A 20,520-nucleotide genomic window follows, 5' to 3' on the forward strand; every position below is an offset into this window, starting at 1 on the left:
ACAACAAGATGCAGAGCTCAGGTGGCGTGCATATCATGGATGTGAGCTTCTTTCTCTTCCAGTTGATGCCAAGTTCTCGGTGTCCGTACTCTGCAGCACCAGCATAGAAATCCTCGTATTCTTTTCAGATGCTGCAACTTTTCACTTCCCACGCAACACTCGACGAAATATACAGAAAGCCCACCCATCAGCACAAGTTAAGAAAAAGGGTCCAAATCGACCAAATCACAGAAACGGCCCACTCTCTCCTCACGTTCTCCCACCTCAGCTCAACCACATGGTTTGCCAACTGGCAGGACACGCTGCTGCTGGTTAGTACCACACCGCCTGTTCGCAGAGCACAGCACCAACTTAAATAGCCGGTCCTCCGCGCCTCACTCGCCGAGCAGCTAGCGACTGCTTGTAACCCGAGCGGGGGCATTAAGGTGGTGCGGATGCCAATTGTGGCGCTTGGGCCTGGGTCTGCTGCCGCAATCTGCGGCCCGCCCGTTCCAAGTTGCGTAGTGGACTGTTGGGTGCTTCGGCGAAGGCCTTGGCGTCCCGGCACCTAGAGCGGCGGGCAATGCGTGAGGCTGGCTTCACAGAGCAGCGAATACCGCCCGCTTCCAACGGTGGAAGGATAACGGGCCGCTGCGCTTCAGTCCCGCTTAGGCCCATGTGCCCTCTCTGGCAGACCACCATCTTTTTGCAATTTTTTTCTTCCGTTGTAAACCAGGAAAGCTTGCCATCCATCCTAAAAAAAAATTGGTGATGAGAGCAACTTCAAGTGTTCCTCAAACTTTTTTTCCCAAAACAAGGTATTGGGGTTATGCTAAAAAAAAATTCCTCTAAAAACATATCAGACATATCAGCCCACCGTTGTAAACCAGGAAAGCTTGCCATCCATCCTAAAAAAAAAATTGGTGATGAGAGCAACTTCAAGTGTTCCTCAAACTTTTTTTCCCAAAACAAGGTATTGGGGTTATGCTAAAAAAAAATTCCTCTAAAAACATATCAGACATATCAGCCCACAGCAGATCGCTAAAAACTACCCCCAATAATTCAAAACAGGCCACGTCATCGTATTGCATCCATTAGGATCCGTTGCTTTTGCCTTCTTCTTACCAATTGACCTTGTCAATGCATTATGAACCAGACAATGGCCATATACAGCACCAAAGGCTCAACTTGCAGAGAAACAAGTTAAATTGAACATACTGCAACAAAAGCAAGGCGGGAAGCTGCATCATGAACCCTCACGATCCCAAAATGCTTGTTCATACCACAATTTTGCTAAGAAATATTTCCAACTCAAACTACAGAAACCTATTTAAGATTTAAGGAAATGCAGCAGGAAATAGTAAAATTCATGCAGTGCTCTCATGCAAGAAAAATTGAGGCAAGACAATTCAGTATGATTCAGGATCACAAGGTCAGGAACTACTAACTAAGCATGTCTTGCTCAATTTCTAAAGTGTTGCAATGCACAACTGAAACAGACACTTTGTTAATTCAGATCGTACTCAACAAGAAATGACTAATCAGCCGCACTAATATCAGTCATTTGAACTGAATCAAAGTAACTCTTCAGGACAACAAGCAGATCGGACCGCCAAGGTCCAATTTTTCACTGCGAGGCACAGACCCCGATCGACCGGGTCGCAGTATTACCTGTGGAGGGCAAAGGAGGCGGACACCGAACCGGTCGAGCGCACGTGCGGCGAGGCCGTCGGGTGAGGTGTCCGCGTCACCGGTGAAGATGGCGCAGGGGAGGCCCGGGCGGAGCTCCTGCACGGCGCGCACCAGAGCACGCGCTCCCCGCCACCGCCGTCGTTGGTGTACGGTTGGAAGAACCCCGCGGTGGGGGTGGGCTGGCGGCCGAGGTGGAGGGGAAGGCGCCGGAGCGTGGAGGCGAGGAGGACGGAGAAGACGGCGGCGACTCTGGAAGCACGCGGGAAGGGGCCGCGCGTGCAGGAATCGGTATTGGGGAAGACCCGATGTCACGAATATATGCGGGGTGAGGGAGAGTGTTTTCGCGTCGCTAATCTTTTAGGGGAGTTTTAGGTGTACTGTTTGAGTTTGTTTTTTTCTTTTTTTTCCTAAAAGAGATATTGGGAGTAAGATTAACAGCCTTTTGAAGTTCCTCTAACATAATCAAAGCACTAACCTTGTGGTATAGGCTGATAGCTGCCCGACGCGGCGGTGTAATGGATAAACTCACCGGCGACCCGCGACGAGGACCGGGCAGGAGACCGACCAGCAGGAGGGAAGCTGGCGCAGAACGGCAGGAATGGATGCGGCGCCGCTAGGGGGGAGGTGGTGGTTGCGGAACCCGCGTTCGGGTGCCGTACACGAGCGCCATCGTCGCCGGCATCTCCGGCGAGGTTGGAGAGGAGAAAGACATAACTAAATTAGGGGCCTTCTAGGGGGGTTTATGTAAAATATTGGATCGCGATCAAAAATCGCGATCCAATTCAGGGTCTTACTGCAAATACGCACAGCCACCCGGCCCTGCGCTTCGTCTTCTCCCGCGGGCCGCCGCAGGGCAAGCCAAGCGATGCAGACCGCTGCGGCCGCCCGGAGGGGCGCCGCGGCGTGGGCCGCGTCGGCGTTCCACTCTTCCGCCGCAGCGCTCTCCAAATCCACGGTAATCCCCACCCGTACCTGTACACTGCCGGGTTTGCCTCGTCCTTCAGACGCATTGCTCCACCATCCAGTTCTGGCGCTGGCCGCCGGCGCTCCGCCCTTGTGCCCGATGCGCAGCGCGTCCGAGCCCCTCCGCCCGACCCGGCCGCTGCACAAGCCCGCGACGGCGGCGCCCCCTCCGCACTCCACGCGAGGCGCGACGCGCCCGTCCGCCCGATGCTGGCGCAGATCCCTGCGAGGCTGCGACCTCACCTCATGGCCCCTTCTTGCATTGGCTGGCAGATTCGTAATCTCTAGATAGGAAACGGGTTGCAAAATGGTTCACATGGTGAATGCTCTGCTGATTTGTGTTAAAAATACACTTTCAGAGCATCGTAGCATATGTTGATTCTGTGTTTCTTCAATCATTTGGAATCTAACAGTTATTTTGCGCAGCCTCATATCCGGTTCGCTGTCCGTGAGAAGCGCAGGGATGCAAAGAGTGCCCTTAAAAACATTCTGCTCAATGGCAGCCCGTGTCAGGTAACACTCACCATTTTCCTATTCTGCACTTTCTAATCTCTGAGCTATCTCTCAACAATACCTCAAACTGACTCAGCTACTGGAGGCGCACTTTTAATCCCGTTTTCAGTGTGTTATCTTTGTTGAAGTGATCTATGTGGTTTCTTCTGACTCTAGTTGTACCAGATGTGTGTTGGTGCTGATGGGTAAAATAGACGTGCCTTGATAGTTCAGTTTATACTATACATGGGGAATGCTCTTTTTAATTTCTTATACTCCCCTGTGAAAAAGGATTTACTTCAAATTATGTTTCAATGTTCCCTACAGGAAAGCATTAACAAGCAAATGAGAAAGCAGAAAGGTAGTGGCAGACCAAAGGTCCAGCATTCTTGTCCAGGGAAAAATCTATATGGCAAAAATAAGCGTAAGTTCTTTCAAATCATTTGCCGTGAACTGCTTTTGAATTGAACTGCTTGTGTTCTTCTGTGTTTTTAATTAACTAGAGTACAAGACTTTTGGAATGAATATTTAAATATACAAATTACAAGCACAGAATGAAAACATTTCCCTGAGTCTTACATTGTTTTATTATGAATGTTGCTCCATTATTTACTTCAAATGTGAATTTTGCAAGTTACAGTGACATTATTACACCTGGGTGATCATTCCTACCATCTTCACTGTGTAAATGTTTTATTATGATATAACTTTGCATTTCACCATCTACTGTTACCTCCAAATTATTTTCTGTATATTTGGATGACAAGAAGTGCACACTAATGTTTAACGTAGGTGGGCAGAACTGGAAAAGCTTTGATGATGATGAATGCACAGATACACCATATGGTACCTTTGGTGGTAAGAGATCCTTCACATGGTACTGGCCCGGGGAGAATGACGAGCTTGGTAGTTCTCCTAGCGGTTTTCAATGGAGGGATGAATCTCAGTCTGCCAAATCAAGGAAAAAGTTCTTGAATGAAAGTGATCTCGATGAGGAAGAGGTGTCAGGGTCAGGCCATGATGATTTGCGAAGCTATAGGATCTCTCTGGGGTTGCCAATTTTAGGCCCCTTAAAACTGGCGCATATTAAGGCTGCGTGAGTCATCTGAACATTTCTTACATCACCACATCACATTTGCAGGGTTCAGTGTCACAAGGTTACTAATTGATTATCTTTCTCAAAATGGTGCCTCTGCAGTTTTCGTGCTTCTGCTCTCAAGTGGCACCCGGACAAGCATCAAGGACCTTCACAGGTTGGTGTCATAGTATGTGTTGTCCTTGCATTTCACCATTTTTTTTTCACTTGTGACTCTTTCAAGGATTATGTGATATGATTCTGGAATTTCTGGTAACTGGTGCAGAAGTCTTTAAGGAACTGTTTGTCATGCATAACCAAATTGAAATGCACAGCGTGCTGGATACATTGTATCGAGTAGTAGAATTGTGGATTGAACATTAAAAGTAGCCAAAAATAATAATAACTCGGTTCTTTTTTTGTTGATTTATTGAGCTATATCCAAGTAGTTGATCTGAAAACATCTGTATCCTCCAGGCTGAAGCAGAGGAAAAGTTCAGACGCTGTGTGGAAGCATACAACGTATTGACTTGTGCCTTCAAGTCAAGTGGCTAACTATGGGCGCATGCAAGTGCAAGGAAACTTTTTGATGATTTTTTGGGAACTTCAAATTGATACGTGGAGCTGCTGTAGTTTAAGGACACAGAGAAACTAGAAGAAAGTGAAGTTTAGAGTTTTGGCTTCATGTTGATAACGAAATATAAAGAATAATCTGTATCAAAAACATAGACTTGGGTCAGCCCAGCCAAATCAATTGAGGTGACGCAAATTCCAGGGTTCATTTGTATGTTTGCTTCCACTGTCACTGTAAGAGTAAATGTTGTTCCACAGCGAGTTTGTTGTAAAATTTTACTCAGTAATGCTGAATAGATCCAAAACTGTTGCAGTGTCAGCAAATGCTTTGTTTGACATAAAAGAGGACAGGGGCTAGTGTTGATGTAAAATCCAAGTTTAGAGGTGGCTAAACCACATGAATCCATATCAGACTTCCCTGGTTGTAAGCTCTCCAGTTGGTTCAATATTCAGTATCTGCAGTTCTGCACTACATTCTTGTTTAACTGAAGTCTTGACAAAATGGCGTTTGTCAATGGGGCTTGGCATAGCTGCAGCCAAAAGTTTATTGTGCCTTAGTTTGTTAGTTTCGGCAATGCAAAAGCTACTTGCAGTCCATATTTGCACGGATGCTTACAGCGCTTTCAGATATATAAGGCCGTAGATGTAGCAGCACTGCAGCAGCATAGTCCCAAGCAATTTATAGAACTATCAGCTTACAGCTCCAACCAAGCCAAGCCAAGCAAGTTTTACAACAAACCAGGTGATACAACACAACACGCTCGCACATGAAGCCACAGCATACAGGGGGCCTATCCCAGAGAAGAATCATGGTCTGAAGAAAATAGACATAGTATGCTGTTCTGCAGCACATCTCTAAATAAATGAACCAGACATAACGTGAGACTAGATGACAGTGATGATGCAGTTGAGAAACCTAGAAGCACTTCCTGTGAACAATTGCTGGGCCAGACTCATCGTACTCATCCTTCGATATCCACATCTGGTACATCAATGCCAGAATATAACAGAATTTAGATGCTGCTTTAATTTCACATTGATAAGTTATAAGTTCAGTAACTGCAATCAAACAATAGGTACCTGTTGGAAAGTGCTGAGCGAGGCTAGGATCGACCCTCCGATCCAGACACTGTACTTCCGCTCAGGTGGTGCAACGACCTTGATCTTCATGCTGCTCGGAGCAAGGGCGGTGATCTCCTTGCTCATACGATCAGCAATGCCTGGGAACATAGTTGTACCTCCACTGAGCACAATGTTGCCATACAGGTCCTTCCTGATATCCACGTCACACTTCATGATTGAATTGTAGGTCGTCTCATGGATTCCAGCAGCCTCCATACCAATCATGGATGGCTGGAAGAGGACCTCAGGGCACCTGAATCTCTCTGCACCAATGGTGATTACTTGACCATCAGGTAGCTCATAGCTCTTTTCAACTGAGGAGCTGTTCTTGGCAGTTTCCAACTCTTGCTCATAGTCAAGGGCAATATATGCAAGCTTCTCCTTGATGTCCCTTACAATTTCTCGCTCAGCAGAGGTTGTGAAGGAGTAACCCCTTTCAGTGAGAATTTTCATGAGGGAGTCTGTGAGATCACGACCAGCCAGATCCAAACGAAGAATGGCATGAGGAAGTGCATATCCTTCATAAATGGGCACAGTGTGGCTCACACCATCACCAGAGTCAAGAACAATACCTGCACAGAGAGAAAAACAGAATCTTCAACCACATATTGTGTAACCAAATAGTTCAGATTTCCATTACTTCTTGACTTATTAGTATTAGCTATAGGTACTAGTATTTAGTTTTGCCTGAATTCATATCACCTCATAGACAGCAGGTGGTAATCACATAGGATATACTGTACCTGAATTATGCCAACTCACAAACATGAATAGATGATCCAATGGCTTAATTATGCAACTTTGAAAATAACTTCAAACAGATACTGGAGAACAGCATAACGAAACCATAAATATATAACTGGGAGACTGAATCAAAACTGCACTAAAAGGAATAAATTCATACCAGTAGTACGTCCACTGGCATAGAGGGAGAGCACAGCTTGAATTGCAACATACATGGCAGGAACATTGAAAGTCTCGAACATAATCTGGGTCATCTTCTCCCTGTTAGCTTTAGGGTTTAAAGGAGCTTCAGTGAGCAGCACAGGGTGCTCCTCCGGTGCAACACGGAGCTCATTGTAGAAAGTGTGATGCCATATTTTCTCCATGTCATCCCAGTTGCTTACAATACCATGCTCAATCGGGTACTTCAGTGTGAGGATACCTCTCTTGGACTGTGCCTCGTCACCAACATATGCATCTTTCTGTCCCATCCCTACCATGACACCAGTGTGGCGAGGACGGCCAACAATGCTAGGGAAAACAGCCCTTGGTGCATCATCTCCAGCAAAACCAGCCTACAAGATACGCATAATTAGTAGGATATTTTGGAATGTTGTCAGATCAAAAGTGTGGCAGTAGAGAGGAAATACACTTACCTTGACCATTCCAGTCCCATTGTCACAGACAAGAGGCTGGATGTCCTCACCATCAGCCATTTCTACAGAATAACTGCAAGTGGCATATGAAGAGAATCAGTTTGTGATGAAAGGTTTCCTTAGCTCAATACATGGTATAAAGGAACATTGAACATGCAAATGCATTTTAATTGAAAGCATTAACTTGATGCGTACAAGAAAAAATGTCAGAAAACAAAGCAATTTATGCAATACCCCTGGCACTGGTTAAGTTATATAGTTCCTAAACAACAACTTCTAACCCATAATGTCTGAATTTCACTGCAGCCTACAAGAAAAAATGTCAGAAAACAAAAGCAATTTATGTAATACCCCTGGCACTGACTAAGTTATATAGTTCCCAGAGAACAATTTCTGACCCATAAAGTCTGAATGAATTTCACAGCAGCATGTTTCCACTGTGTCAATTTGTGGAACAATCTAGGAGCATCCTAGAGCATGGATTCCTTGATCCTAAGGAGGAAATGAACCGATGAAAGATACGATTTTTGGCCCGATCTTCGCCCAGGCTACTCAGATCCGGGCCCGCAAGGTCGCAAGACCAAGCCTTGGAGTGAACGGAGAGCAAGATCTAGAAGCTAACAAGAACAGAGAGCAGCGTCGTAGAGGACCAGAAGAGAGCGAGGGAGAGAGCACTCGCTTACGGTGAAGCGTTTATGCGGGGGCGGACCGGACGGGATCGGATGCGATCGCCGCAGCAGAGGAGGACGAGCGGGGGTGGGCGGTGCTGCTGCGCTGCTACTGCCGCCCCTCCCTGTCCTGTCGTGTGGAACAGCCAGCAGCAACGAGATGAATTGAAGAAGCACGAGAAAAATGGGGAAAAGGTTTTGCTATTCCTGTTTTTTTCCCCCAAAGTCTTCTCCCGCACTTGAATTTCACTTCACACAGAACGGCCCAGCCCGGCCTCACTCGTTGGTAGGCCTCCATGTTGTGCATCAAATCCCGGCCCATCAACCAAACTAAATTCTTTTAAAAAAATTTAAAGGTTCTTTTGCTCATTTTATGCGGGCCCGCACCATGTCCGCTTCATCATCTTCAAATTCACCACATTTGCAGCGATGTTAGAGTTTGGTCAGTAATCACCGGACTTAGAGAGGAAAGCTCACTGTGCTTTCAGTCACTAGCAAGGGGTTGCAGGTGGATACGTGAGGAAAAAACACCTGGAAGTTAAACAAAATGGGACTGTACACGGGATCCCATCAGTGCACGATGGCTGTCGTTGCATACGTTCTTTGCATTGGACCATGGAACAGGGCTAGCATTCTCGCTCTTCTCTTGGCATTTTCTTTGGTAACGGAATCATCACATGGATCAGATACATGCGCAGCATGGGCTTATCAAATCATTGTGCCGTTATTTAACTAGCTAGACAAATTAAAGTAAGTAATAAGCGATGCTCCCTAAAAAAATAAGTCATTTTAAGATTCAAAATTTGTCCAAAAATTAAATTATTATACTCAATTTGGCATGCATGTGCATGTGCATGTGAGCATGCGGCGGTCAATTAGAGTTAACTGTGACTAATAAATAGGGGCAACCGAGGTTATTTTACCTTTTATTAATCTGTTCTAAAATTTCTAAGGTGACTTGTTTTTTGCGACGGAAGGAGTATATAATTAATCAACCAACCAGCTGGCAACAAAGCTCTCTTGTGGATCGTCAGATCATTGATCGTACATGATTCCAACATAGTCGACGTGTTCAGGAGAATGACACTTCCTATGCATGTGTTGCATTAGAGATGGGAAATTAAGTAAGTAGGGAGCTATCGCTCTCGATCTCGTATCGCCCTTCCCGATTCCCATACTCTGTCCACCTCGCTGCCCATACATGCCCTATCTCCCTCCATGCATAGTAACATATGATTGTCGTTTTCGTTAAGCAAGCAGATACTCACTGGTACAACGAATGTGCTCGTATTTACTGGACTATTTTAGGAATTAATGATATTATTATTTCGGCGGTAGGCGATGTACTAGTCATTGATGTTGACTTTGTCAATCTCAATATTCCACTGCATTTCGGGAAAAAAAATGTTTTGCGCATGTGGATGTGGCAAAAGGGCATAAGATGGCAAAAAAATGAGCTTCGTCAAGCCACCAAGCTCAGCAAAGAATACCATTAAGTCGTAACGAGCTTTCATATATCATTGGGAATACATACTTCTCCTCAAAAGCAAAGTTTCACTTGGCGTAACCGTTTTAATGCGTGGTTGGGTTTGAATTAGTTTGGTTCACCAACACAACGCTATACGTTTTCAATGGAAAATTGGTAAGTTCATCGGCCAACGACCAAAGCTACTCGATCCGTCGTCTTACTAGTAGCGGTGAACCTCCTATAGCTAGGGACGCATGCATGTCGTCATCAAATACTTGCCATGTCTCATGTGAACTCGAACAGCACCCATTCAATACCGAGCGATAGGACAAGGCATGTTTGCAGCACTAGAATTAAAGTTGGGTGCGTTACATGTTTCATCCAAATCTTGTGTTCCTTTGGACCACTTTTAATACATGCTAAAGTTTCTTGTAGCGTCTCCAGAGTTTACTGATGTGAAAGCAAGTCTTTAAAAAACTTGACCTACAATTTTCTTTGCAATATGTTATCGATTGCAATAAAATTAGCATCTTATAGAAAATGCAGTTTCAAAAACCATGATATTAAAAAAATTGAGATACGGATCTAGTGGTACAACTTTGCATAATATTCATGCATATAATTTGAGGTAAAAATTTACAAACTTTGACTTGTTGCTTATCAAAAACATCTTACAAAAATGAAAGGAGGCCGAGGGAGTATTAGTAAACCTTGATAATTGAGTAGATATCATATCATTACATCAATTTGATTAGATATCATATCATTCCATTAATTTGATTAGATAGCATATCATTACATTAACTGTGATTGTATAAGCATAGTACTACTACCTCACTATCATATCATGCAATTAGTTGTGTCAATGTGCACTCAATATGTCGGCAAGTTCATCAATTAGAATTCTAGAAAATTAAATGCCCCGTTGTGATATGATTAGGAGGAAAACCAATTAGAAGCATATGTATACAGTATAATAGTAATAGAAAACTAGAAAAGTTAGAAGGGAAAATAATGTTAGTTACTTATTTTGCATCCTTATAGGCTTAATTAGTCTATGCTTGCAAACATTCGCCTTCTGTGTTACAAGGAGACAAATGTGCTGCAGCGGTACAGTTCATTACAGGCTCCAAGAAGAGAAGTTTTTCGAAAAGCCACTCTTCAGATGATCTGCTGCGGTACACTAGGCAAATTTGCTTCTACATCAAGTTTGAAAAGCATGGAGTATTGTACACTCAAGTTGGTATAAGTTTAATGTGGTTTTGTCTGCATTTCCAACCTAGAATCCAGTAATCTGTAGACCTGTTCCCCAACTTGATCTTCTTAAAAGCAACACCATATCAGTTTACTAATTAACTAATTAGCTCTTTATTAATCCTTCTACATTTCAACAAAATTACCCAATCACCAACCCGTGCTACTAGTACATGTCAACGCAATTTATTTTTCTATTTTTCCCTTTCTACAGAGGCTGCTAGATCTTATCATCAGGCTAACTAGTACAAGTGTGCAACAGTTTCTTCACAAACAAAAGAAGCATATCTGTCTGTCTGTCAGTCAGAGAGCACAGGAGAGGAACAAGACCATATTATCCATTCAGATCTGAGCAACAGTAACCAAACCCATAATCTAGTGCCATCAGAGGAATAAAAATGCATTACAGGAACAACATTAAAAAAATTTAACTACTAGACCCAAGACCAGCTGGCTATTTCTGAGTAGAAGCCAGCAGATACGGTCAAGTAACAGCCTTAGAAAACAAGTAAGCACAGTGAAGAGTCCAAAGCAAGAGCACAAGATGGGCGTGGCCATGGCCATGTGAGGGAGATGAGTACATGCACAGACATCACCGCGGGGTGAGCCGGAGTGCCCAAAAAGAGAAAGAAAGCAGCCCGGTGAGGCGAGTAATGGAGGAGGCGGCGTAGAGAGAGAAAGAGCTGAGAGGGAAAGAACAAACAGGGGGAGCCCATCCCTCGTGATCAACAGCACACAAGCGGAGAAAGTGGGAGAGGAAAGAGGGAAGCTGGCGCATTGACTCCAGCCTCCGGCGCACGCCAGCCGGCGACCTTCCGGCTTCCGGCGGCGCTCGAGCCGGGTGGATCCCATCTTGGAGGGAGTGCCGCAGGAGCAGGAGGAGAGATTTCTTGGGCGCATGGAGAGTTGATGCTTCGTTCCCCCTGGAGCTCTGGTACGCGAATCTTTCGCATTCTTGCGCAAATTTTGATTCTTTCTGCGGCTTGAGGTTTGCCCTGGTCAGTTGGCGCCGGTAAGCCCGGAAAGGGGGCTCCTTCGCGCATTTCTGAACGAATCTAGTGTTTCTGTGGTCTTATTTCCTGATGGAAGACTCGAGTCTAGATTTTCCCCCATTTGTAGTGCAGGCGGTTTTGGTGTTGATGGTTCTTGGCACCCCTGATACTGATTTGGGTTGATAATGTTGGGGGGATGGTTGCCTGGACGCAGTTCGGGTCTGCATTTCTATGCCTTCACGGCTGATGATTTTAGCTGTGGTGCCAATGTACTGGTTACTGGTAATATTGTGGACTGATGGTGTTGATTTACTTGTCAGTAAGCGATGCCAGCAAATTGCTCACGCAAACAAACAATGTGATGCCCACGGCACATCCCCATTGGTGTTAGGCTGTTGGTGCGCAGATTATGATTATCTTGGGGGAATAAAAGGTTTTAATGGAGTGTTTCAAGTTTCCAGCATTAATTCTTTGTGGTCATACATTGTGGGTTCACTCAATTTTTTATATACAGAATGCGGAACTAGTTGTCTGATGCTAGTTAATGCTTGCATAGTTGCATACAAGGAGTCAACTTCAGTTAAATATCAGAGGAGCTATTGTTATAATGATATAAAATTTAGCAGACATGTCCCATTTTTGGTAAACCCTTCCATCGTGGCTCTGGGCCAGGGCGTCAAATTCTGGTTTTGCAAATATATTGGTCCAAGGCGGTTTTTGGTTTCTGGCAAGTACCTGTTGGTAATTGTTTTTTTTTTAAATGATGGTTTTGATCTGTCCAATGTAAATGGAATCACTGGCACTATCCGATCTATCCAATTTAAATGTAAATTTTAATGTGACCCATTCATGCTAGGATCTGGCAGTGAATGGTGTGAACCTGGTGAACGTCTGCCCAGAATCATTGCTTATCGATTTTAAATCAATCTTTCAATTTATATTTAATTGCTTCAGATTTGTGCTCCTAGTATTGCCAAGAACTGGTTATTCTTCTTTCCACTTAGTAGCATTAGTACCATAACTTCTATTCTGCACATAACTGTAACCTTGCTGCCCTTTTTCTCTTGCATAAAGTTTCATCTGGCTCTCCAATCTCTTCTACAGCATTTTTTATTCTTTGCTGTTAAATATGTGCAGGTATTTGGCATGCCCACATCGTTTGAACATGTACCTCTCTCATCAATATAGCACTCCTGTGACAGTAATGATTTTGTGTGTGTTGATACTATTCTCCTAGCTTTATGGTCGCATTGTGATCAGATACAAAAACATGCTCATGAAGGGGCCATCTTCAGATGTTCTCAGAGCAAGCATTTCTAGTGCCCCAAGTACATCTAGCCATGGTTCTGCACAAGATGAATGTGATTCCTTAGGGGATGTCTATGTGTGGGGTGAGGTTGTCTGTGATAATTCTGTACGAACTGGTTCCGATACTGTAATTAGATCAACTGGAAGGTGTGACATCCTACTGCCAAAGCCATTGGAGTCCAGTTTAGTTCTTGATGTGTATCATGTAGATTGTGGGGTCAAGCATGCTGCATTGGTCACGAAAAGTGGTGAGGTTTTTACATGGGGCGAAGATTCTGGAGGCCGTCTTGGCCATGGAACACGGGAAGATTCTGTTCACCCTCGTCTGGTCGAGTCTTTGACAGTTTCAAACATAGATTTTGTTGCCTGTGGGGAGTTTCATACTTGTGCTGTTACAACAACGGGTGAGCTTTATACATGGGGAGATGGAACTCACAATGTTGGACTTCTCGGACACGGCAATGATGTAGGACACTGGATACCTAAGAGGATTTCTGGAGCATTGGAAAGTCTTCAAGTTGCTTATGTTTCTTGTGGAACCTGGCATACAGCCTTGATTACATCCATGGGTCAACTATTTACCTTTGGGGATGGTTCATTTGGAGTATTAGGCCACGGAGATATGAAAAGCATTTCTTACCCAAGGGAGGTAGAGTCACTATCAGGGTTGAAAACAATTGCAGTGGCATGTGGTGTATGGCACACTGCAGCTATTGTGGAGGTTATTGTCACTCGGTCCAGTTCAAGTGTAAAGCTATCTGCTGGAAAGCTGTTCACATGGGGAGATGGTGACAAGCATCGACTTGGTCATGGTGACAAAGAAGCTCGACTTAAGCCAACTTGCGTGGCTACCCTTATTGATTATGATTTTTACAGGGTAGCATGTGGTCACAGTCTTACTGTAGCCTTGACAACTTCTGGACAAGTCTTAAGCATGGGTAATGCTGTTTATGGTCAGCTCGGAAATCCTCATTCAGATGGAAGGATTCCATGTTTAGTTGAAGACAAGATTGCGAGTGAACATGTTCTCCAAATTGCTTGTGGCTCCTACCATGTTGCGGTTTTGACAAGCAGGAGTGAAATTTTTACATGGGGAAAGGGAGCTAATGGCAGATTGGGTCATGGAGATATAGAGGATCGGAAGGTACCTACACTGGTTGAAGCCTTGAAAGATAGAGCTGTAAGGTACATAGCATGTGGTGCAAACTTCACTGCTGCTATTTGCCAGCATAAATGGGTTTCTGGAGCTGACCAAGCACAGTGCACCTCATGTCGACAGCCATTTGGGTTTACTCGAAAGAGGCGTAACTGCTATAACTGTGGACTTGTCCATTGTAATGCCTGCACCTCAAGGAAGGCCTTGAGAGCAGCACTGGCTCCTAATTCTGGGAAACCTTACCGTGTCTGTGATTCATGTTTCTTGAAGTTGGATAGTGCCTCAGATCCTAATTCAGCTAACAGGAGGAAAGACCCTGTTCCCTACCAATCTGGTGAAAGCAATGGAGATGCTAAAGCAACTAAAGCTGCTATACCCAGTAATATGGATATGATTAGAAGTTTGGATATCAAGGCAGCACGGCAAGGGAAGAAAACTGATGGACTGTCATTTCTCCGTAATCCTCAAGTTAGTTCACTCCTGCAGCTGAGTGATATTGCTTTGTCTGGTGGCTTAGACATGACCAGATCAGCTCCGAGAGCAGTACGTATATCTGCAACTCGGTCAGTAACTACTTCAAGGGCTGTTTCCCCTTTCTCTCGCAAGCCCAGTCCACCACGTTCTACCACACCAGTTCCAACCGCCCATGGTCTTTCTCTCTCAAAAAGTGCTACTGATAATATCGTTAAAGCAAATGAGCTCTTAAACCAGGAAGTTGAGAGGCTGCGTGCACAGGTGTGTATTCTTCATTATTCAGTAGAACCTTGCTTTTCATGTTTATGATGTAGCAAGAATTGCTAATTTTACACATTTAGGTTGATAACCTGAGAAACCGGTGTGAGCTTCAAGACCTTGACCTGCAAAAATCAGCCAAGAAAGTACAAGAGGCTATGACACTGGTGGCAGAAGAATCTGCAAAATCTAAAGCTGCAAAAGAAGTTATAAAATCTTTAACTGCTCAGGTAATCTTCAATCTCTTAGTTCTCATGGTTTGTGTGATGTTTTACTGAGTCGAGTAACAAAATGCTCAACTTGTAAAGTTTTTCATTGTTTGGAATCACTTTCTAGGTAACACATTGCCTTTTTATTTCTGGCGAAAACACTGTCAGATGTGTGATTTCTGTTGTCTCAGTATCTGTCACAATCATCTTTGCTTATTCCCTACATTTAAGAATACTAAAGACAGGAGTAGGCATATTATTTTTAACCAGAAATAAATGTTGAAGCCTTATGGCTGTGTACCTTTTTCTCTTGACTTGTCTAGCTGAAGGACATGGCTGAAAGATTACCACCGGATCACTGCGCCTACAATGTCAATGAGACAAAGCAAGCACATATTCCAAATGGCATCGAGTCACATGTTGCTAGCTACTCTAGCATGAATGGAATTCACCCGCCACGTAATGAGTTGCTGAATGCTTCAATTGCACATAGTCCAAACTCTGGACGGTCATCGCATTCCAATGGAATCTCAGGCCAGCATAAATTACTGGGCAATGTCAGTGAAAATAGTGATTGCAGCACTCACAGCCTAAGAATTACCAGTCCTCTCGATTCAGAGCTTCCCAGTCGAAGAGCACGCAGCAGCAGTGATGAGATGCTGACAGCAGGTAGTAGAGTGGATGATAATTTGAGCATGGATGCTAGGTCCCTTCAAAATGGTGAGGATGGCTACAAGCCTCGAGGCGCAATATCATTACCCAGCAACCAAGTTCAGGCTGAATGGATCGAACAGTACGAACCTGGTGTGTACATAACACTCACAACCCTCCGTGATGGGACTCGGGATCTAAAGAGGGTTCGTTTCAGGTAATTACGCTCTATTTTATCTTTGTTTTGCTGCATTACTCCCTTGTTTAATTTATTTTCATATACACCTTACAAAAGACGTTTGCACCGTCTTAGTTGCTTTATTATTAATTAGCACTCCACATCACTTCACCTTTCCTGACATTATACAATAACTGGGCACTTCAGCACACGCAGCCAAACAGGAATGAAGTGTTCTTGAAATTCTAGAGCATGAAAGGTTCCATGCTGCACACTTTTTGAGAAACGAAGGCTGCACTATTCTGTGACTGAGCAGGCGAACCAGCACTTTCAACATATCTTGTAGGAGCGAGTAGCTGTATATAGCTATCCTGGGCTGCTGTATTGACTGACAAGCCAGCAATTCTTTGCAAATTCTAACTTATTTTAAATTCTTGCTTCTTCCAAACTTTACCTTTGCAGTCGAAGACGATTTGGTGAGCATCAGGCAGAAAATTGGTGGAATGAGAACCGTGAAAAGGTTTATGAGCGATACAATGTGAAGAGCTCTGAGCGTGTGTCATCAGCGGCCTCAACCCGGTCCGCATATTGACTTGAGGATGGCCTGTGGCATCATGGAACTTTGCCCCACCGCACAAAACAGAAGAACTCCAAGATCATTTGCCACCAGTAAATTATGAGATCTGAGGGCTTATATACTGGGGTGTGCCAAAAGCCTGCGGCAATTATTTTGGTTAGCACGATAATGCTTTATAGAACGATAGTTGATTTTTGTTTTGTTTGAGTCACCCAAGGCTATGTCACCAGCCTGTTTTGGCATAATGTACATAGACGATGCAAGTACATCAGGGAAAGGGGAATCTTGTTGTTAAGTCACAACCATTCATCAGTATGGAATGCAGGAACGTTCTTTGATCACCAGATGGAGTAATATGCTTATGCGTGTTTCCAGTAACAATATTTATATGGTATAAAGTTATACAACTCCGATACCAATACCAGCTTAATTGCTTAAATGTAGTTGCCGCAGTTTAGGATTACTCCTTCCATTCCAAATTGTAAGTCTTTTGATTTTTTTTAAATTCATAACTTTTGTTATACATTTAGATATACATTGTCTAGACATATAGCAAAAATTATGTATTAAAAATGTCAAAATGGTCTACAATTTAAAACGAAGGCAGTAGATCATAACGATCCCTTTCGATAATTTTCATCTCTATGTGCAAAAGCAATTCCAAATAAACCTACAAGATGTGTCTTAGTCTCTGTTTATTCTGTTGCGAGAGGAGCTTTATGCACGTTTACTCATATCTTGGATCGGAGGGATGTGCTGCAAGAAAAGCACAGCTTCGAAGTCCAACACGAGACTAAAATTCAGGACGTTAGCATTACTTTGCTTTCAAAGATTAAACAGCCCAGAATAAAGTCTCTTTTGACATTTCCTCTTAACTTTCACAGTGAGATAGTGTAGTAATGAATCAAAGATGTATTCATCCGCGGAAGCAAAAGGCCGGAACTCCTTTTTCCATTATTAAAAAACAATAAATTAAGGTCATCTGGCATATTATACATAGCTGATAGAAGGCATTCTCACAACACCACTCAGCATCGAAACAACCGGAGCTGGAGATACTAGGCTTACAATTATTTGTTGGGATGATGAGAGAACCATGTCATCCTATGCTTATTTCAACAGGAGAGGAGAAGCCATCTACAAGTTGCTGCCTTATTGCATTCTTCTCTTCTTCCTCTGCTGGAAATCTCCATCTGGTCGGGGACAGAGGCTGCCCATTGTTCATGGCATTGCACCTAGCACACGGCTCTTGATCAAGCAAACGAATCCTCTTCAAGCCCATGGCGAGCTCCATGATAAGCCTTATGTATTTTGTCAGCTTCTCATCCACCACAAAGCCCACTATCTCTAGCAGGCTCAACCAACGGTGCTTGAAGTCAGGTGATGTTTGATCCCACGGCACGTTCACCTTCGTAGCACTGTCCTCGCACCTGCTTCTTTCGCATGGATGCCGAGATAACTTCACAAAAAGAGATGATAAATAGATAAACATCAATCTGATATTGGCATGAATCACCTAGCTTGAATTTTATCCTAAATTTAGTACCAAGAAGTGGCATGTGAACTTTTGGCTGTAAAGCCAGTGGCCTTTTGAAATAGTGATGATTTCAACTGTATCATTAATACATTACAGCCTTGTTTTAAATATGCTACGAAGATCCAAAAATTTATAAGTAAAAGATAGTATCTACAATTAACTTGATTCCATGATATATAATATCACGATGGAAGAAACATCTAAAGGAAATGGACTGAAATAACACCTTAAGATAAAAATTTGACAAGGAAGGTGCGGCTTCAAGAACAAACATAGTCCAGTTTAGGTCACATTCATAGAAAATATTGTAAAGATATACATCTCTCAGGTGACTGAATATAGGGGACAGATGCTTTGGATCTTCTGGTTCAATCCAAATCTGCAGCAAAACAAAAACAAAATCACCCACCAAACTAGACCAGTTACTACTTATTGATAAGCTAAATAGATTTAAACATTAAAAAGATACCAGTAGGAAACCTTTGCAGGCGGCAACTTACCATTTGATCGGCGAAATTAAGGTACATAATTGATAAGCTTGTGGTATTGGAGAAACAGTGGCTCAACGGGAATGGTCTCTGCCAATGAAGAGCAGCATGACGGAGGGTAATGCTCTGAAGGTGGGGCACATTGCCAAAGCGCAGCGGGGGATTCGCACCAATCCAGTTAGCACAGACCAGCCTCTGAAGTTTCGGTGCCTGGATCAGGTCTACCCCTGCATACCCACAGGTGGTGATGTCAAGGGCAACGAGTGCCGAGTGCGGTACATCTATTGTTAGGACCACATCATCGCCGGTGGCAGGGTCAATGACAGAGTCACAGTAGGTCAATGAGAGAAACTCCAGCTTGGTGCAGGCATTGAGGATTTTGGATATATCAGTCTCTCCAAATGTGATGTTTTGCAAGATAAGATTGGTGAGCCATCTGAAAGCGGAGGGACAAGCGTGGAAGAAGGACATGAACCGTTCTCCAAGCAACACACAGTGCTCGTAGCTTGGATGATGAGTATCTGCCCAGATTGTGAACTGGAGGCTCTTGGTGTTGCCATGTTCCACGACATTACCAACAGCACGGCCGATGGAGAGCAGGTAAGGATCTGCCATATAGAAGCTGAGCTGCAGTCGTTCAATGGCTCGGTTGTCAGAGGAAGGCGACAGCAGCAACCTCCTCACCACTCCTGTGTATGTGGTCATAATCTGATCCACAGTGCAATTTTCCCTCTTGTTTTTGTCACGAGGCAAGAAGTGTGACACGTCTATGAGCAGGTGAGTGAGCAAGCGAGGGAGGTGTGCCCATCGCTTGGAGAGTGTGCTGGCCTGGATCACTACAGCAGTTTGAGGCGATCAAGGATGGCGAGCAAAATATGATCAGGTAGCACACTAATTCTTTCTTCATCTTGGTTCTGCGAAACAATACATTTACAAGAGCACTATTATTAATACGAGATTCCTTTTTCTCGGACAGTTATTAATAAGAGTGATAACAACAAAAAATAATAGCAAGGAAAAAAAAAGTAAACAGAAACTACATGGATTGGTTCCCTGGCTTGACTGCTCTATGGCTTTCCCATCAAGCAATCTGTAGTTGATAGCCAAGGTCAAAACAATGACAGAGTAGAAAATTAACGCAGATGGTGTGCCAAGTATGGTTTACTAAATGGGCTCTTAAGTATGGTTTACTAATTCGCGAGATGAATCTATTAAGCCTAATTAGTCCATGATTAGCCCATGTGATGCTACAGTAAATATATGCTAATTATGGATTAATTAGGTTTAATAGATTTGTCTCACGAATTAGCCCTCATTTATGCAATTAGTTTTATAATTAGTTCACGTTAAATTGGTATTAAACATCCGATGTGACCTGAACTAATTAGTTCAGGTTAAATTGGTATCAAACATCCGATATAATTAGTTCACGTTAAATTGGATAGTGGCGTGTGGCGTGTCAAACCGACATAATTAAATACATGTTGCAAAAACCTATTTTAAGTGGTAGAATCGGCAAATGGACTTATGCTCTCATTGAATATGATCTAGTTCGTGAACCATTGAAATCAATGAAAGGTCAAATTGTAGCAGATTTTATCGTCGAGCATAGAATTGATGAGCAACTTGATTTAAATGTCGGTTATATCACTGTTACTCCTTGAAAATTGCACTTTGATGGATCGGTTTGCAAGAATGGTTGCGGTGTTGGTGTGGTCCTTATTTCACAAAACGGAGTTGTTTTTCAATTTCTTAGCCGATTGAATCACAAGTGTACAAATAATCAAATCAAGTATGAGGCTTTACTATTCGGTTTGGAGATTTTACAAGAGATGGGGGTAAAACATGTTGAAGCTTATGGAAATTCTTTACTAGTGGTACAGCAAATGTCCAAGGTATGCCAATGTTTGGATGGTTTTTTAAATGCTTATCTCAATAAATATCTGGACATCATATCTTGCATGGATGAATTTACTATTTATCATGTACTAAGGGAAAAGAACCCAAGGGCTAACGCTCTGGCACAA

The 20,520-nt window shown here is 43.5% G+C and overlaps 4 protein-coding genes across 4 annotated transcripts; 2 read left to right on the forward strand and 2 right to left on the reverse strand.

The window, feature by feature from the left end:
- Window positions 1-2,479: 2,479 nt before the first annotated feature.
- On the forward strand, window positions 2,480-5,093 carry LOC101785741. Its single transcript, XM_004960496.3, has 6 exons — window positions 2,480-2,626; window positions 3,061-3,147; window positions 3,454-3,550; window positions 3,919-4,222; window positions 4,325-4,379; window positions 4,679-5,093. Exons 1-6 carry the CDS (start codon window positions 2,537-2,539, stop codon window positions 4,754-4,756), a joined length of 711 nt encoding a protein of 236 aa, XP_004960553.1. The 5' UTR covers window positions 2,480-2,536; the 3' UTR covers window positions 4,757-5,093.
- Window positions 5,094-5,420: 327 nt separating this feature from the next.
- LOC101786149 (actin-97) lies at window positions 5,421-8,118 on the reverse strand. Its single transcript, XM_004960497.4, has 5 exons — window positions 7,959-8,118; window positions 7,276-7,348; window positions 6,801-7,194; window positions 5,855-6,468; window positions 5,421-5,756 (listed from the first exon to the last, which is right to left on the reverse strand). Exons 2-5 carry the CDS (start codon window positions 7,333-7,335, stop codon window positions 5,691-5,693), a joined length of 1,134 nt encoding a protein of 377 aa, XP_004960554.1. The 5' UTR covers window positions 7,336-7,348; window positions 7,959-8,118; the 3' UTR covers window positions 5,421-5,690.
- Window positions 8,119-11,152: 3,034 nt separating this feature from the next.
- On the forward strand, window positions 11,153-16,846 carry LOC101786547 (PH, RCC1 and FYVE domains-containing protein 1). The gene is made up of 5 exons (XM_004960498.3): window positions 11,153-11,599; window positions 12,795-14,856; window positions 14,937-15,083; window positions 15,386-15,930; window positions 16,354-16,846. Exons 2-5 carry the CDS (start codon window positions 12,928-12,930, stop codon window positions 16,481-16,483), a joined length of 2,751 nt encoding a protein of 916 aa, XP_004960555.1. The 5' UTR covers window positions 11,153-11,599; window positions 12,795-12,927; the 3' UTR covers window positions 16,484-16,846.
- Window positions 16,847-17,393: 547 nt separating this feature from the next.
- LOC101755930 lies at window positions 17,394-19,671 on the reverse strand. Its single transcript, XM_022825509.1, has 3 exons — window positions 18,506-19,671; window positions 18,232-18,384; window positions 17,394-17,927 (listed from the first exon to the last, which is right to left on the reverse strand). Exons 1-3 carry the CDS (start codon window positions 19,196-19,198, stop codon window positions 17,568-17,570), a joined length of 1,206 nt encoding a protein of 401 aa, XP_022681244.1. The 5' UTR covers window positions 19,199-19,671; the 3' UTR covers window positions 17,394-17,567.
- Between the last annotated feature and the right edge of the window lie 849 nt (window positions 19,672-20,520).

Source organism: Setaria italica, chromosome III (genome assembly GCF_000263155.2).
Source record: "Setaria italica strain Yugu1 chromosome III, Setaria_italica_v2.0, whole genome shotgun sequence".
Taxonomy (NCBI): Eukaryota; Viridiplantae; Streptophyta; class Magnoliopsida; order Poales; family Poaceae; genus Setaria; species Setaria italica.

What these genes read in the sequence shown, in the direction of transcription:
- LOC101785741 (XM_004960496.3), top strand. Translation starts at nt 2,537, where the DNA reads ATGCAGACCGCTGCGGCCGCCCGGAGGGGCGCCGCGGCGTGGGCCGCG. An exon ending in CAGCGCTCTCCAAATCCACG is followed by an intron (nt 2,627 to 3,060) that starts GTAATCCCCACC and finishes TATTTTGCGCAG; the next exon opens with CCTCATATCCGGTTCGCTGT. An exon ending in AGCATCAAGGACCTTCACAG is followed by an intron (nt 4,380 to 4,678) that starts GTTGGTGTCATA and finishes TGTATCCTCCAG; the next exon opens with GCTGAAGCAGAGGAAAAGTT.
- LOC101786149 (XM_004960497.4), bottom strand. Translation starts at nt 7,335, where the DNA reads ATGGCTGATGGTGAGGACATCCAGCCTCTTGTCTGTGACAATGGGACT. An exon ending in ATGGGACTGGAATGGTCAAG is followed by an intron (nt 7,195 to 7,275) that starts GTAAGTGTATTT and finishes CGTATCTTGTAG; the next exon opens with GCTGGTTTTGCTGGAGATGA. An exon ending in CGCTCAGCACTTTCCAACAG is followed by an intron (nt 5,757 to 5,854) that starts GTACCTATTGTT and finishes TTGATGTACCAG; the next exon opens with ATGTGGATATCGAAGGATGA.
- LOC101786547 (XM_004960498.3), top strand. Translation starts at nt 12,928, where the DNA reads ATGCTCATGAAGGGGCCATCTTCAGATGTTCTCAGAGCAAGCATTTCT. An exon ending in TTGAGAGGCTGCGTGCACAG is followed by an intron (nt 14,857 to 14,936) that starts GTGTGTATTCTT and finishes TTACACATTTAG; the next exon opens with GTTGATAACCTGAGAAACCG. An exon ending in CTAAAGAGGGTTCGTTTCAG is followed by an intron (nt 15,931 to 16,353) that starts GTAATTACGCTC and finishes TTACCTTTGCAG; the next exon opens with TCGAAGACGATTTGGTGAGC.
- LOC101755930 (XM_022825509.1), bottom strand. Translation starts at nt 19,198, where the DNA reads ATGACCACATACACAGGAGTGGTGAGGAGGTTGCTGCTGTCGCCTTCC. An exon ending in TTAATTTCGCCGATCAAATG is followed by an intron (nt 18,385 to 18,505) that starts GTAAGTTGCCGC and finishes GTTTTGCTGCAG; the next exon opens with ATTTGGATTGAACCAGAAGA. An exon ending in TGTCAAATTTTTATCTTAAG is followed by an intron (nt 17,928 to 18,231) that starts GTGTTATTTCAG and finishes CTTTTTGTGAAG; the next exon opens with TTATCTCGGCATCCATGCGA.